The 16,345-nt window shown below is 38.7% G+C and overlaps 1 protein-coding gene across 6 annotated transcripts in view; it reads left to right on the forward strand.

The window, feature by feature from the left end:
* Window positions 1–15,239, forward strand: part of mgat5 (alpha-1,6-mannosylglycoprotein 6-beta-N-acetylglucosaminyltransferase) — a 101,546-nt gene extending 86,307 nt beyond the window's left edge. For all 6 annotated transcript variants that reach the window (XM_080199324.1, XM_080199328.1, XM_080199325.1 and 3 more), the window contains 3 exons: window positions 438–512; window positions 9,591–9,748; window positions 10,357–15,239. In XM_080199324.1, the coding sequence (XP_080055450.1) occupies window positions 438–512; window positions 9,591–9,748; window positions 10,357–10,555 (432 nt within the window). In that variant the 3' untranslated portion in view covers window positions 10,556–15,239. The remainder of the gene's footprint in view (window positions 1–437; window positions 513–9,590; window positions 9,749–10,356) is intronic.
* The last annotated feature ends 1,106 nt before the right edge of the window (window positions 15,240–16,345 follow it).

Consider the following 16,345-nt stretch of genomic DNA (forward strand, 5'->3'; position numbering starts at 1 on the left):
AGCTACATGAGGATGTCACTGCCATGTGAATTGAGAGGAATAGATGAGAAGAAAAACCTGTCAAATACAATACGACTGGAGGCTGCAATAAATTGACCTTCAATTCTTTTGCTTTTGGGATCAAGATTCAAATCCAGCTGGTCAGCTGAAATGAAAACTGTTTTCTCTGTTGGCTGAAAGGATCTTAACTGAAATGTAATCGTCATCTCATTAATATTCTAGCACACGTTTTTTCACAATATGACAAATGGGCTATTTCACTGACACTTCTGTCTAGCCTTGGGTTGTACAAAATGAGAAATAAAATTAACCATAGTCACAGTATTATATTCTTCTGAGGGCATAAGTTATTTCCACATCTGTCAGTGGGTAACTTGACCCGGTTGTGCTTGCTGCTGCCAGTATTCATCAGAGAGACTTTTTTCTCGTTTTTATAGATTGAGCCATATTTGCCCTATGAATTCAACTGTGAAGGAATGTTGCAGAGAGTCAGTGCTTTTATTGAAAATCAGGTAATATTTCTTCTACCATGCAAACTAGAAATATTGACTTAAGTGAAATCCTCCTAGAAAATTACTACTTAATCAGATGAGTCACTGTTTCTGTTTTGAGTATAAAATTGGTGGCTGAATTTTTATTGTAATTAAATGAACAGTGTTTGAGATAATTACAGTCTTTAAATGCTCTTCAGAAGGACTCATTGTTTTTCATTGAGTTCCGATATGACAATTATTTCATTTGCATGTTGTACGAATGTATGAAATATTGAAAATTACTTTCACAACTCTTTTGAATATTTAAATTTCAACTATTTTAAGCTTTCATTTGTAGCTGTTCATGCTGTTCCTCAGTATTCCTACTTAACGAAAAATCTGTTAATTCATCCATCTGAATAAAGGCTGTATTTTTCATAATGTGGTTTCAGAAAAGCTAAATTAAATGCTCTTTATGTCGAAGAGCATATATAAAATGAAACACAAATGTTCAGGTCAGGCTGCAACTGTGGGAAGAACAGAGGAGTTACAATTTCAGGTGTTGACTCTTATGACAGCGAAGGAGGGTATAGAGATTTGTCAGTCAATCTCCCCATGGGCCTTGTAGAGTATGAATTCTCCTATTGAGTGAATGGTGGTTCGCCAATTAGGAAAGGAGTGTCAGGAGTTTAAAACCAGCTGTCCCTATCCAGATCAATTGCTGTATGTCTCAAGGATTTGACTAGTGTATTGTGACTACAGAAGCATTGCTTTATTCACTGTAAATAAAGGGTGTTGATGATGGAATACTGGCCTCGGAAATTATTACAGACAGCCTGTGCTGAAATGCTAACTTTTGTTTCCTGCACCAATGCTGCCTGACCTATGGAGAATGTTTAACCTCTGCAATATTTTGCATTTTGCTCCATATTAGCACGATAAGTGAAGAATGTATGAAATATAAGTTGTTATTCAACTACAAGTTGTGTTTTGGATTTTTAAAGACATTTTAAAAATCCTTCATGGGATGTGAGCATTACAGGCAAGGCCAGCATTGGCTGCTCATTCCAATTGCACTTGAGAAAGTGCATCTCTGCCTTGAACTACTGCAGTTTATCTTGTGAATGGATACCTATAGTGCTATTAGGATGAGAGTTTCAAGATTTTGATCCAGGGATACTGAAGTAATGGTGATACATTTCCAAGTTAGAATGGTCCGTGGTTGAGAGAACTTGCAGGTCATAATTCCACACATCTGCTGCCCTTATCCTTTTAGGTGGTGGAGGTCGCAGGATTGGAAGATGCTGTTGAAGGAGCTTTAGTGAGTTGCTACACTGCATCTTCTTTATGCTGCCATAGTGTGCTGGCGGAGAAGAAAATGAATATTTGATACGATGAATGGGGTGGTACTAGTAGTGTAAAGGGTTGTAAATATGGATTAAATAAGAAATAGGAGCAGGAGTAGGCCATCCAGCCCCTCAAGCCTGCCCCGCCATTCAATAAGATCATGGCTGATCTGTCGTGGCTCAGTTCCACATTCCCGCCCTCACCCCATAACCCTTAAGCCCCTCTCTTATCAAAAACCCATCAACCTGCGTCTTAAAAATATTTAGCGAGGTAGCCTCCACCACTTCAACGGGCAGAGAATGCCAGAGATTCGCCACCCTTTGAGTGAAGAAGTTCCTCCTCAACTCCGTTCTAAACCGCCCCCCCTTTATCTTGAGGCTGTGCCCCCTAGTCCTACTATCCTTTCTGAGCAGGAAGAGTCTCTCCACCTCTATCCTATCCATCCCCTTCATCATCATATACGTCTCAATGAGATCTCCCCTCATTCTTCTAAACTCTAACGAGTAGAAGCCTAATTTATTCAGCCTCTCCTCATAGCTCAACCCCCTCAACTCCGGCATCAGCCTAGTAAACCTCCTCTGCACTCCCTCCAAGGCCTAAATATCCTTGCATAAGTACGGCGCCCAAAACTGCACACAGTACTCCAGCTGCGGCCTCACCAATGCCCTATACAGCTGCAGCAAGACCTCCCTACTTTTATATTCAATCCCCCTTGCTATGAAGGCCAGCATCCCATTCGCCTTCCTGACCACCTGCTGCACCTGCAAGCCGGGTTTTGACTGATATAAGATCACATGGCAACTGATAATGGAGAGCTCTATGTAGAGCCTCACACTGATTCTGCATTGTATAAAAGGAGTATACTGTTCAATATAAAAGGTAGTATTTACCAACAGCCTTGCCTCCTGCAATATGAAAAATCCCAGCTAAGATCCAGAGCATTGACAACAAACAAGTTGTTGTGTCCTGAGTGGCATTTAGGTTGTGTTGAAGCTGCACTTATCAAGGCAAATGGAGAGAATTTCATTCCAGTCATGACACATGCCTTGTAGATGATGGACAGATTTGGGGGGTGGGGGTGGGTGGTTATTCATCACAGAATTGCCAGCAACTGATCTGATCCTGTAACCCCAGTGCTTGTAGGACAGGTCTAGCTGTTTCTGGTCAGTAGTAATCCCCCCCGCCTTCTGTCTAGGATGTTGATAGTGGGGGATTTGACAATGATAATACAGTTGAACATCAAGGGAAGATAGTTAAATTCATTTTTGTTAGAGATGGTCATTGCCTGGCACTTCCTGTGGTGCAAACCTCAGTTGCCACTTTTGCCTAAGCCTTTGGTCCTGTTTCAGTCTTTGTTGCCTCGTATGACTCCAGCCGATGGAGATGCTCTCTCCCAGTACCCCCTCCCCCAATTTGGTGTGGCAGGAAGGAGCTCTGTCAATATCAAATGCTGCCTTGATGTCTAGAGCAGTCACTCTTGCCTCACCAGTGAAGTCACCTCATTTGGTCCAAGGATGTAATGAGGTCAGGAACTGTGACCCTGGCAGAACCCAGACTGAGCATTAGTGAACTTGATATTGCTGCTTGATGGCCCTGTCAATAACATTACTTTGCTACAGATAGTGAATGGATAGGGTGGTAATTGGTTGGATTCTCTGTCTTTTTGTGTGCATGGCATATCTAAGCAATTTTTCATTGTCAATGATGCCAGTGTTGTAGCTGTACTGGAACAGCTTTGGTAGGTGCAAAGCTAGTTCCTGAGAAATCTTCGGTACTATTACCGGGATGTTGTCAAGGCCTAGTACCTTCAGCTACTGCTTGACAGTGTGGAATTGGTTGAAGACTAATATTTATGCCACTGGTAATCCGAGGAGAAGGCCAAGATGAACCAGTGATTTGGTAGGCGTGGCTGAAAATGGTTGCATTTGCTTTAGCTTTGTCTTCGGTGCTGGTGTCTGAGCTCCCCCAACATTGAGATTGAGGTTACTTGTGGAGCCACCTCCTCCGATATTAGTTTAATTGTCCTCACCATTCATGATTGAGTGTGGCAGGATTGCAAATCTTTGATCTGACCCATTGATTGTGGGATCCCTTATGTCTGTTGTATGCTGTTTGGTGTGTAATTTAGTCCTTTTGTAGACTCAGCATGTTGGTACCTCATTTTTGGGTAAGCTTGATACATTCTCTCCTGCACTCCTCATTGAACCTAACTTGTTGATCATTAAATGAGGGAAATAGTAGGCTATGATGTTACAAATTGTCATTCAGTGTGGTACTGCTGCTGCTAATGGCTTACAGAATCTTGTGAAAGCCTATTTTCCAGCTGCTAAATCTGTTCTGAAACAATCCCATTTGGCATGGTGGTGGCAATGGGCTGTACCCTCAATGGGTCTTCATCTCTACAAGGGCTATGTAATAGTCACTCTACCAGTGCTGTCATGATCATAAGCATCTGCAACATATGGTGATGGCAAGATCAAGTCTTTTGTCTCTTGGTTCCCTCACTGTCTGTTGCAGGCCCAGCCTGGCAGTTATATCCTTCAGGACTCATTCAGTAGTGGTGTTAGTAAGCCAATCATGGTGATGGGCATGGAATTTTAAGGATTCCCAAGGTGATTCCCTCCCCAACTGTGCTGCCATCTCTGCTGGGTCTGTCCTGCTTGTGGGACAGGGCATATCCAGGGATGGTGATGAATGTATCTGAATCATCAGCTATTTACATGATAATGTAAATATTGCTCTATTTGGCTAAAATATTGTTTTACTTGTTCAAAATATGCAATGGGAGCAATAGGTTCCTTTTAATGGAATAATACATTTCCCATGATATTATTCAGCTCAAGTCCTATATAATGGCCTGGATTTTGCAGTCAGTGGCGAAAGAATAAAGCTGATTTATCATTTGTCATGCAAACTTTTTAAGAGTTTGCGTGGTTGTGTACAATGCCTAAAGATCTTTACATTGTAACTTCCTCTACTTGGGATCTGAGGAATTTGTAAAGAAGGCAAGCAACAGTGTGGTTCTACAACATTATATTGAAGAATCCTCACTAAGCAGCCCAAATCAGACAGTATAAATTAGAATGTTCAATCCATTATAAAATTATGTATGGAAAGTGAAATAGAGAAAGATAATGGACAAAGAAACTAAAATTATTTTGTTTTAATGACCAACATGAGTTCAATTCTGATGGAATTAGGTTAAAATTTTGTGTTTGAGAGATTTTGACAGTAATTGACTTTTATTGCACCAATGAAAATTGATTTACACCTGAATGCACCAGTCCTGATCTTGTGTATTTAGTGGTTTTAGTGTAGCAACTTCATGCAATTACTTAGTTTTCAGTGCCAGATCTATCAGTGAGATAGTTATAATGTTGCCTTTGGAGGAACAATTCCATTTTTAACTATGCAAATTCTGGAAGTTGCTGTCGAAGTTCCTCCCTTGTGACAGCATTAGCCTCACCATTGGTTCAGATTTTGCATTGAGAATAATGTTATTTCTTTTTTCTGGAAGCATTAGACTCAGTTGTACATGCGCAATGCGTGCCTGCCGTAACCATATTGAAAGAATTTGCAGGTTACTACTACCTGTTTGCCAGGTTTTGAATGCACCTTACTTAGCCCATCTAGATTTCTTGACCTGGAGTCAGACTCAAACCCAGAGCTTCCAGCTCAGAGACAGAGGCACTGCCCACTGGGCCATAAGACCTCCCATTCAGTCATTCTTCTCTGCACTTCCTGCATGGGGTATCTGTTAAATGAATGAATGGGGCCTATCAGAGTCTGTACAAGTTTTTGTCCTTGAGCTTTGTTTCAAAACTTCAGTCGATAAAATGTCTAGTCTTTTTATCCACTAGACAATACTTAGAGTAGACTTTCCAAGGCAAGAAGCAGGAGAACAGAGCATTCAGCGTTGTTGGCAACTTGCCTCCTTTACTCAGCAGGCTAACTACCAGCTGATGAGGAAGCTGTACAACATTGCAAGCTATCATATGCCATTTTTCCTAGAGCAGACTATTGGTATATTCCAGCAATTAGGAGCAAAAAGAACATAGCAATTTTATTTTATTTGGCAGAGCAATAATCTTAAGTTCACCCAAATGATGGTTTAAAAATATTTGGAAACAAATTATCAAAATTTCCCAAATCTATTTATGGAAATGCAGCCCCTTAAAGGAGCATGATTAATTCCCTTTTCAATTCTGCTGCCAACAGGATACTAGCTTTGGCTAGAACAATTTCTAAATTGTAAAATAAGAAGCTCATTCTGTTCTGATGAACTGAGATAATAAGACTTTGTGCTTCAGTAACCATAATTCTTTAGAACAGGAACTGCTGTATACTCTGTCCACCCTCCCTTTCATGCTCCACGTACAGTAGAAAATCAGTGTATTAGGTATGTTCTTGTTTTCAAATTGCTACTGAAGTTCAAGATCAAGAGAAAAAAACAACCACAATTCCTACACTTCCACTGTCCAACCAAAACTGAATTGGTTATTTTCCCGTGACTGATGCTAATATTTCATCTTGCCAGAAAACAGAATAGCAAAGATATCACTAGTCTGGTAGTATCTGCGGAGTGAGAACTTGAGATAACATTTCAGTTCTGTGACCTACCTCAAGCTCTGATGCTGCTAAACCTGCTGAGTATTTCCAGCATTTTTTGTTTTTATTTCAGACATCTGTCATCTGTGATATTTTGCTTGTGTATCTATCTGTTTACATAAAGTCCTGCCTTGAGGTTTAAGAAAGTACATTAAGGTCCATGAGATTCTTCTCATTTTCAAAATCTTCCTAAAATCCACCTGAGCAACGGAACGATTAGCTCCAATAAAGTTGTTATCCTCCAACTTGAGCTAGCACACCCCAACCCAATGACCCATCTATTGAAATTATCACTAGCAAAGCTGCCTCTTTAAGCTTCTATCAGATACTAACCCCCAGTATCGTAGAATGAAGGCACTGAGCCATTTCCACAGAAATCTTTGTGGATCTCAAAAGTTTATTCCTACTGCTCTTGGGCATATAGAAGTTTCCAGAGCCGACTACTTGAATAATCTGTAGCAGTCCTTTTAAGGTCTACTGATTAGTTCAATCAAGGTCCAGTGCAACTATATGAACATCCAGGGTGCAAGCTCTGCCTATTTGTAGCTAAATATCAATTGGGGCCAACAGATGATGGATTTTTTTGCACCTCTTTTTCAACATCTGTAACTTTTAAAGCTTGTGGGAACTTTCAAGAGCCACTGCCATACCATGGAGCAGAAGCTTATGGTGTTGTAATGCCTGCTGACATGTTTTCCTCGCCACTCCTCTCCGCCATTCAAACTGTCCAAACTAATTCATGCCAAGCTTAAAAAAATAAGTGGCAGTTTAAAATGTAAACAAGCCCAACCGTCCCAATTCCTATAGTTGTCACACTGGCTCATCATCTCTTGTTTTGATCTAAATGTTCCTGTGTTGTTGCCTTTTGGCTTATTAATTGTTCACCACCTTTTCAACTTTTTTTCAAACTCTTCTATCCAAAGCCATTATCACAATCTCTCCCCCAGATTTGATACCTACATTGTTTCTCCTTCCTTCTCATTTCTTTAGTGCCGTTAGTTATTATTGTTGTCATGTCTAGGATAACACACACTAAATATAAGGACTACAGAATAATCTAATTTGTATTTTTTTAAAAATTGGGCAGTGTTTGCACCTTTTTTCCACACCTGATTTCAATGAATGGGTGTCAGCAGCAGATGAGGAAGTAGAGACTCTACCCATCCCCTAAACGGTCTTTTCTTTTTGATTGTAGCTTTTAAACACAGGTCAAATTTGACTCTTCAGCATTTCATGTCCTGTAGTAATTTCATCTGTTTCTATTGTCTGGTCTTCTCTCCATCTTGTCACATGAATTCCTTTGCTATGAATCACCTTCACTTTTTTCTGGTTGTGGTGCTAATACCTTGCAAGTGCATTTTACAATATTGTCATCTCAATTGATCAAGACTGAAATCAGCTGTCATAAAACCACTAACAGGCTTGGTAGCACCAATTGAGCCAATAATGACAATTGAATTGGATTTATGTAATATCTTTCATGACTTCAGGATATCCAAGATGCAGTGAAAATACTTTTGAATTGTAGTCACTGTTGTAATTAATATAGGAATGTGATAAGATTCACTTGAGATGTTTGCTACATTGTTTTGTAATGGATGGATTGAAATACTTGATAAAAGCTGTTAAAATGATGTACCTCAAGGATCTGTTTTGGGGCCACTGCTGTTTGTCATTTTTATAAATGACCTAGATGAAGATGTAGAAGGATGGATTAGTAAATTTGCTGACGACACCAAAGTTGGAGGAGTTGTAGACAGTGAGGATGGATGTTACAGTTTGCAGAAGGACATAGATAAGCTGCAGAGCTGGGCCGAGAGGTGGCAGATGGAGTTTAATACGGAAAAGTGTGAGGTGATTCACTTTGGTAAGAGTAACAGGAGTACAGAATATAGGGCTAATGGAAGGACTCTTAGTAGTGTTGACGAATAGCAAGATCTCAGGGTACATGTGCATAGCTCCCTGAAAGTTGGCACCCAGTTTGATAATGTTGTTAAGAAGGTGTACGGTGTGTTAGCTTTTATTGGTAGAGGGATTGATTTTCGGAGCCATGAGGTTATGTTACAACTGTACAAAACTCTGCGGCCGCACTTCAAGTATTGTGTACAGTTCTGGTCGCCCCATTATAAGAAAGATGTGGAGGCATTGGAAAGGGTGCAGAGGAGGTTTACCAGGATGTTGCCTGGTATGGTGGGAAGGTCTTATGAGGAAAGGCTGAGGGACTTGAGGTTATTTTCATTAGAGAGAAGGAGGTTACAAGGTGACCTAATTGAGGCATACAAGATGATCAAAGGATTGGATAGGGTGGACAGTGAGCCTTTTACCTCAGATGGTGATGGCTAACGCAAGGGGACATAGCTTTAAATTAAGGGGTGGTAGTTATAGGATGGATGTCAAAGGTAGGCTCTTTACTCAGAGGGTAGTAAGGTCGTGGAATGCCCTGCCTGCAGCAGTTGTGGACTCGCTAACTTTAAGGGCATTCAAATGGTCAGTGGATAGGCATATGGATAACACTGGAATAGTTTAGGTTAGAGGGTCATTAGATTGGTTCCACTGGTCAGCGCAACATCGAGGGCCGAAGGGCCTGTACTGCGCTGTAATGTTCTATGTTCTAAAATGGCTTCTGTAATTGTAGTTGAAAGCATGACATTATTAATTTTGCTTAAAGAAATTTTTAATCCAGAAATCTTATTTTAATTCTGTTCTTATTATCTAAGAATCTCCCTCCATAACCACAGTAAACTTCAGGTGGTGTTCTGCATCAACATTTTGCATCTAGATACACTTGTTTTCCTGCTAGAAGTATAATTGAGTGGCTGTCACAAGTGTCTGTCACATAAGCAAATACCACCACTTGATTGGGTAGAGGTGACTTTTTCTTTGCCCCTAGTACAAAAGTTATTCGGACTTAGCTGCTACTTAAAGCAAATATGCAAAAGTAATTTAATTATGTATATATTAAAATGAAACTGATCCACTTGAAAATAAAAGTTAGCACTTTTTCTTTTTAAATGTAGCAATTTAAAGGTGATAATATTTACTGCTTTCAGTCTCACCTGCCTAATTATTTTTGCCTGTCAGTGGGAGAAATATTTTTTGCTAAACACTTGAGCAGATATTGTGGTTATCTTGTGATAGTCACAATGTTCAATTCTATTATAGGATTTCTGCCATGGTCAAGTAATGTGGCCTCCGTTGACTGTGCTCCAAGTTAAAATTGCGGCTCCTAGGCAATCTTGTAAGCAAATCTGTCAAGAGAATAAGCTGATATGTGAACCTTCCTTCTTTCAACATCTGAACAAAGACAGTGACTTGCAAAAGTAAGTATGTTTAATCAGTTGAAGATTTACTACATAGAAGTAAACTGGGTGAAACTATTAATACCTTAGTTAATTCAATCACCAATTTCTTCAGTGAAAAATATTTACCGTATTTAGTCATCATTCACAATGGCTAACAAATAATAGGTTATACAATTAATAGTATTAATATTTTTGGCCTACTTTCATTTGTCACAAGAGGGCTTATGTTAACACTGCAATCAAGTTCCTGTGAGAATTCCCTAGTTGCCACACCCCAGCACCTGTTCAAGTACACTGAGGGAGAATTTACCACAGCCAATGCACCTAATCAGCGAGTCTTCGGACTGTGGGAGAAAACCAGAACACCTGGAAGAAAGCCATGCAAACATGGGGAGAACATGCAGACTCCACACAAACAGTGACCCAAGCTGGGAATTGAACTCAGGTCCCTGGCACTGAGGCAGCAGTGCTAACAGCTGTGCCAATGTGCCACCACCCCCCCCCCCCCCCCCCCCCCAAACCAAACACCCTGATATACATTGAGAGGACTTGTCAGAAATATTACTTGTAAACATAAGTGTATTGTAAATCATAGTTGATGAAGTTATATTTTTTGTTACATCCAGGTTTGGAATTGAATGCTTGTCATTTGAATCTGTGAATGATATTGTCGTTCCGGCTTATGATGAAAGCAAGAAACGCTGCTTTTTCCAGAGTGATTTGCTACTCTTCAGTTGTGCAGGTTCAAATGGAAACTATAAAAGGATCTGTCCGTGCAGAGACTATATGAAAGGACAAGTTGCCCTGTGTCAGGAATGTGTATAGCAGAATGTGCATAGCTTATCCCCATGCAAACTAGATCATGCATAAAGGTAGGGGACAGTGGGTCTTCATAAGGACCAAACATTTGGTCATTAATTTTTGAAAGAATCCCTCACAAAGGATATTGAAGGAAAATGTGTTCTTATTTAAAAGTGCAGTATTCATTTGAAGAGAATAAATAAACTTGGCCCAAGTGAATATGTTAAGAAGGAAATGTTATCTAGCCAAAGGAAAAAAACAAGCAACAAAACCATGATGGACTATTCAGGTTTTCTTAAATGGCATCTACAACAGAAACTTTTTTTGAAAGGTTAATAAGCATGTGTAAATTGAGGGCACACTGGTAAATTTTCTAATTTCAGAAAATCACATTACAAATGGAAAATTGAGATCAGTTAAAAAACCAATTTTATGCCAGTTGGCTAATGAACATGTTCTAAGAGACTGTTTAGTAAGATCTGGTTTACTTTCAGTTCAGCAAAAAGCCAAATATACAATCCCAATGAAATGGCTTACTTCAGTTCAGAAAAGATCCACCACAATGTTCATAGTAATGAAACATTGTAATGAAAGCAAAGAATCCTGGTTGGTGTACTTTCAGGCATGATTTCCTTTTAAACACGGCTAATCGTGTCCGTTATTTAGAGTAAAGGTCATATGCTGCCGTAGCTGGCAGTAATAACTGCTTGAAATACGTAACACTAGTTGTTTTAAATCAAGGCTTGAGTTTTGATTTAAATGGTTGAATTTCAAAAAAATTGAATTGTTAGAAAATAAAATAGGATTCCCAGAAAATATTTATAACAAATGTTGTTAGTATTTTTGGCTTTATTGAGCATCAGTAGCATGCTGGCAGTATTATCAGCTAACTGCCCTCTATAGCCAGTGTCAATTGATTCTAATTAGATTTACTTCAGGCCATGAGTAAATTAGTTTAATGGGCATTTTAAGTAGCAACCTCCTGTTCGAAAAATAATTGCTATTGTAATTTGTATAGAAATATCCTGATGTAAACTGTTTTTTAAAAACCTCTTGTTTGTATAATCATGTTTACTATACAGATGAAGTGGAGTCTCATACCTTTTGCACTTTTTTTTCAGGCTCAGGAGTGTGTACATTTTAGGCAGGATATTAACCCTTGTAGCCACACAGCAAATAAATGATATAATTTCAATTCAGCATTCTTCTCACCAAGTTGTTTGGATAGGTTATAAAACTTCAGTAGAACTAGTCATCTCTCTAAATTATTTAATTGAAGCAAAGTGTTTGAGCAGGTGATCAGGCCAGGCCACATTTAACAAAGTCACTAAATGTGGTAGAAATAATTGTAGCTGAAGTTCTGTTTTGGAAAATTATTTTGAAATTGTATCTGTTCAATTTTTCTTTACATGCTGACAGTGGTCTGAAATTATTGCAGATTAAATGACAAATGTGGCTTTTAAACTGTCTACAGGGTTATTTTTAGTTGACTGGTATTGATCATATCGTAAACCTTGAAGGGGTATCAACATGATGGTTGATTAATTATAATGGTGCTGTTGAAAAATGATTTTAAATCCTTTAGAATATTTGATACACAAATTTACATATTCATTTCATATTTAAAATTTAACGATTATGTTGGTACCCCGAATTGTTGTTTCATTGATTTCCATCATGTGAATGAGGTATGTTGATCAACGATTGAGGAATATATGTTTGTAGTAAAGGATGTTTTTTTAGGAAAACATTGATTATGGTTTAAAAAAAGATTATGGCTTTTGGAAATGAAATATCAGTGACATATAGTTAATTTACAGCAGCTAAACCTCATTAACAGCAGATTTATCCAAACAAGTTTGCACATTTGTACATAAAAAAACATAATTTAATTTTTTAGGTGCTCTGTAACTTGCTTTGCTTTTGTGTTGTGCTTGTAAATATTAAACATTTCCTGTAGCTAAGATGCCATGTAATGTAAATTATGTGCCTTTTCAAAGGTAATAAAGTTGCTTGATCAACTTATGTAAAAATACTATATATACATTTCATGGCAGTCAAAATTTCAACCAAATGCGTAGTGTTGTGAAGTAAGAAAACGGTTTTCCTGTATATTTGCAAAAGTGGCATATATCGAAATAAGGTGTGCTTTGAAAGCTGCACTTGCAAGCTTGGAAATTGTTTCCACAGTTTTGATGAGCAGGAAAAAAATTTATTTTTCAATAAATCTTTTCAGTGAAGAGAATTTCTTCCATTGGTTTGTACATTGTCTTTTATAAATATACAGAATACATTTTTGGAACATAACAGTTATCTTAACATTTAAATCTTTAAGTATTGTAACCGGTAAAGAATTTGAAGCACACTTCATGCACACACTGTGCTGTATAGATTATATTTAATTGTAGCATATGACAACAAGTTTCATTAAACTAATAAACTGAAGACTCCATCAAAGAGCAGACAAAAAGATTTAAATTCCAATCCCTGTGCTCACACTTAAATATGTATGCATTTACACTAAATATTTAAAATCAGGCCTTCCCTGAGTTTGGTAACTTCACTGTAATTGAACCTCCAGAGCTATCTAATAATACAATGGTTCTCTTCGCAAAGGAAATGGAAAATATGGAGTGCTCAATATTATTAGCCTGTGATGCCATTGACTCCAATCTGAATGCTAGGGTTACTGAAAAGAGCACAAAAAGCAAAAGCAATGACTTAATTACAATCTTCAAAGTTTCTCCTCGTTGAAATAAAAATGACGCAAAGAACAAGAAAGTGTGTAACATTTTAAGTTCTCACTCCCCTATGATTTACAAATATTAGAAAATACTTGGCTGAAGGTTTTAATTCTAGGTATGCTCTTCCCTCTTCCCCCCCCCACCCCCCAAATCATTTCACTGTGCCTATTTGAACTTGGACACATGACACATCTGACTCAGTTGGGAACACTTCCCTTGAGTCACTCTAGGGTTTGAGCACAAAACTGATGCTTCAGTGAAGTACTGAGGGAAGCACTACACTGTTGGAGGTGTATTTTTCAGGTGCCTGCTTAGGTGAATATAAAAGATCCCCATGGCACTGTTTCAAGAGGAACAGAAAGATTACCCCCAGAGGCCTGATCAACAGTTATCCCTCTATCAACATCACAAAGATCATAAGATTTGGTCACTATCTAATTGCTGTTTACGGAAAATTGAATGCATATTTTCTGCCAGGTTTCCTACATTACTGATGGCAATACTTCAAAAGGTATTTCATTGGCACTTTGAGAGACCTGATGGTATGAAAAGCAAATCTTGTCTGCCTTTATGTAATACTATCTAAGCCAGTGATTGGCAATTTTTTAAAAAAATTTAGTCAAAAATCTTCTATCTTAAGAGCTACAAACAAATGCCAATAATAATGAATATAGTTAAATGAATGCATTTCTTCTACAAAAATGTTATTGTATGTATTATCTATTTAAATGTTTGTAGATACTAATGGATCATTTTTAAAGGAAATTGTAGTTATTATGGTGATTGAAGTTGTTAGTAAATGCTGAAAACAGGAGATGGGCATACTAATACTTGGGTAAGATGGATGCAAAAAAGAAATGAAAAAGTAACCAAATCCTATTAATCACGATTAGAAGCCATACATGAGTCCCGAATGAGCTGCTTGTGCCTCTAGAGACTACGTTCCAGCTTTTGAAATACCCATTTACATTTCTCTTCCTTTGCAGTTGTTAGGACACTCATTTAAAACCTACCACTAACCAAACATTTTAGTCACCCCAGACTAAAATGTCATTTTTATTTAGTATCGATTTTTGTCTGTTTACTCTTTTGTAAGATGCCTTGGGCCAATTTCTTACAATAAAGGTGTGATATAAATGTTGTTGGCAGTTTTAAATTGTAATGCTGAATTTGTGGGTTGTGCTTGCAAAGTTCTTAAGTAGGATATAAGGATGTTTATAAAAACTTTTTGTTTCTGAGCCTAATTTGGAAAAATAAGTATTATATTTCAGACTTTAATAGTTTCAGTATATCTAAAAGTATAACTTCAAATAAAAAATCCTGTTCAAAATCTAGTTCAAATATTTTAAAAATTTAGCTTCACCAAATGATAGTTCTATGTACTCATAATAATGTTGTTACTATGTTCTTTCATTTACTGTTGCACCGAAATCCTGTTGAACTTTGCAAATAATTGATTTTCCTTTATTAATAACAATATATTAGTATTTTAGTCTAGTATCAGCTCAGGTCTTGGCTAACCTGAATTTTGTTTTGTTTTAATTTACAAATGTTCAAATGTAATCTCTTGTCTGTCAATAGGTTTTCACCATAAACAATGATACCTTAAGTTTTGCTTCCCACTATTGCATTCTCATAGAATAATAGAATCCCTACTGTGCAGTAGGAGGCAATTCTGCTCATCAAGCCTGAACTGACAACATTCCACACAGCCCCTATCCCTGTAACCCCATGTATTCACCCTGTTAATCCCCCTAACCTACACATCTTGGGACACGAAGGGGCAATTTAGCATGGCCCAATCAACCTAACTCTTACGTCTTTGGATTGTGGAAGGAAACGGGAGCACCCAGAGGAAACCCACGCAAACAGAGAACGTGCAAACACCACACAGTCACCCATCTCCAGAATTGAACCTGTGCCTCTGGCACTGATGTGGGTATGCCGGCGTTGGACTGGCGTTAACACAGTTTAAAAAGTCTGACAACACCAGGTTTTAGTCCAACCGATTTATTTGATAATAGACTCACAAGCTTTCGAGGTTTCGAAACCTGACGAAGAGGGAAACCTCGAAAGCTCGTGAGTCTATTATCAAATAAATCGGTTGGACTAAAACCTGGTGTTGTCAGACTTTTTACTGTGTTTTCCTCTGGCACTGAGGCAGCAGTGCTAACCATTGTGCTGTCTATTTTCAAGTTGGGTGCATTAACTGGCACATTGGCAGGAATTAGTTTGTGAAAAGATTGACAGGAATCAGCTCCATGCTGTCTACCACAAACCCTGGTCCTACCATAAACCCTGGTTCTACATATTATGTTCACCTTATTGAACAGGATATACATTATTCTTTTTGCTGTATTTCTGATAGAGTTGTATTCAAAACATTGAAACAACTCCTGGGTATTACTGTTATTCATCCTTTCATTTGGTGTACCTGAGGGTGGATTTGGACTATTTCCTCAAGTTTGAAATGCATGACAAGAAGTTATCAACTTACAATTGTAGGGGAAATTTTATAGTCTGTGAGCACGTATGGAGGCAGGGAGTGTAATTAATCAAGAGTGACCCATTAGCACTTGGCTAAAAGTTAGCACTCTGCCAAAGTTAAGGCTTCCCACCCAGCCATCAACTGAGGCCTTCAAGGGGCCACTCATTAGCTACTTAAAGGCTCTACCTGCTGTTGCACTGATACAAACCCAGCTGCATGTCACCTTGTAGCATGCATGAGAAGTAAACCTGTGGTGGCTACTTGTCTCCTGGGAGTGGTGGTGGGTGGAGGGGCTGGAAGATGTGGGGTGTGAGAATTCCTTCATTAAAAGACCTTCAGTTGCTATTGAGGGACCCAGCATTGGGGAGATGGGTCATGCTGAGAACTTGCCTGTCTCTCCAGCAACCTGCAACCCCTCTTCTCCCCCACCCCCCCCACCCCCCCCCCCCCCCCCCCACCGCCGCCCCACACTTGTTTCCAACATATTCCTCCCCTCAGCCCCTAACCTGCAAAACAACTTCTGCCATGACTTGCTCCTGCCCCGGGCAACTCCTTGATCCTGAACCTCTGGCTATTGTTGCA

Source organism: Carcharhinus amblyrhynchos, chromosome 11 (assembly GCF_965287045.1).
Source record: "Carcharhinus amblyrhynchos chromosome 11, sCarAmb.v2.hapA, whole genome shotgun sequence".
Taxonomy (NCBI): Eukaryota; Metazoa; Chordata; class Chondrichthyes; order Carcharhiniformes; family Carcharhinidae; genus Carcharhinus; species Carcharhinus amblyrhynchos.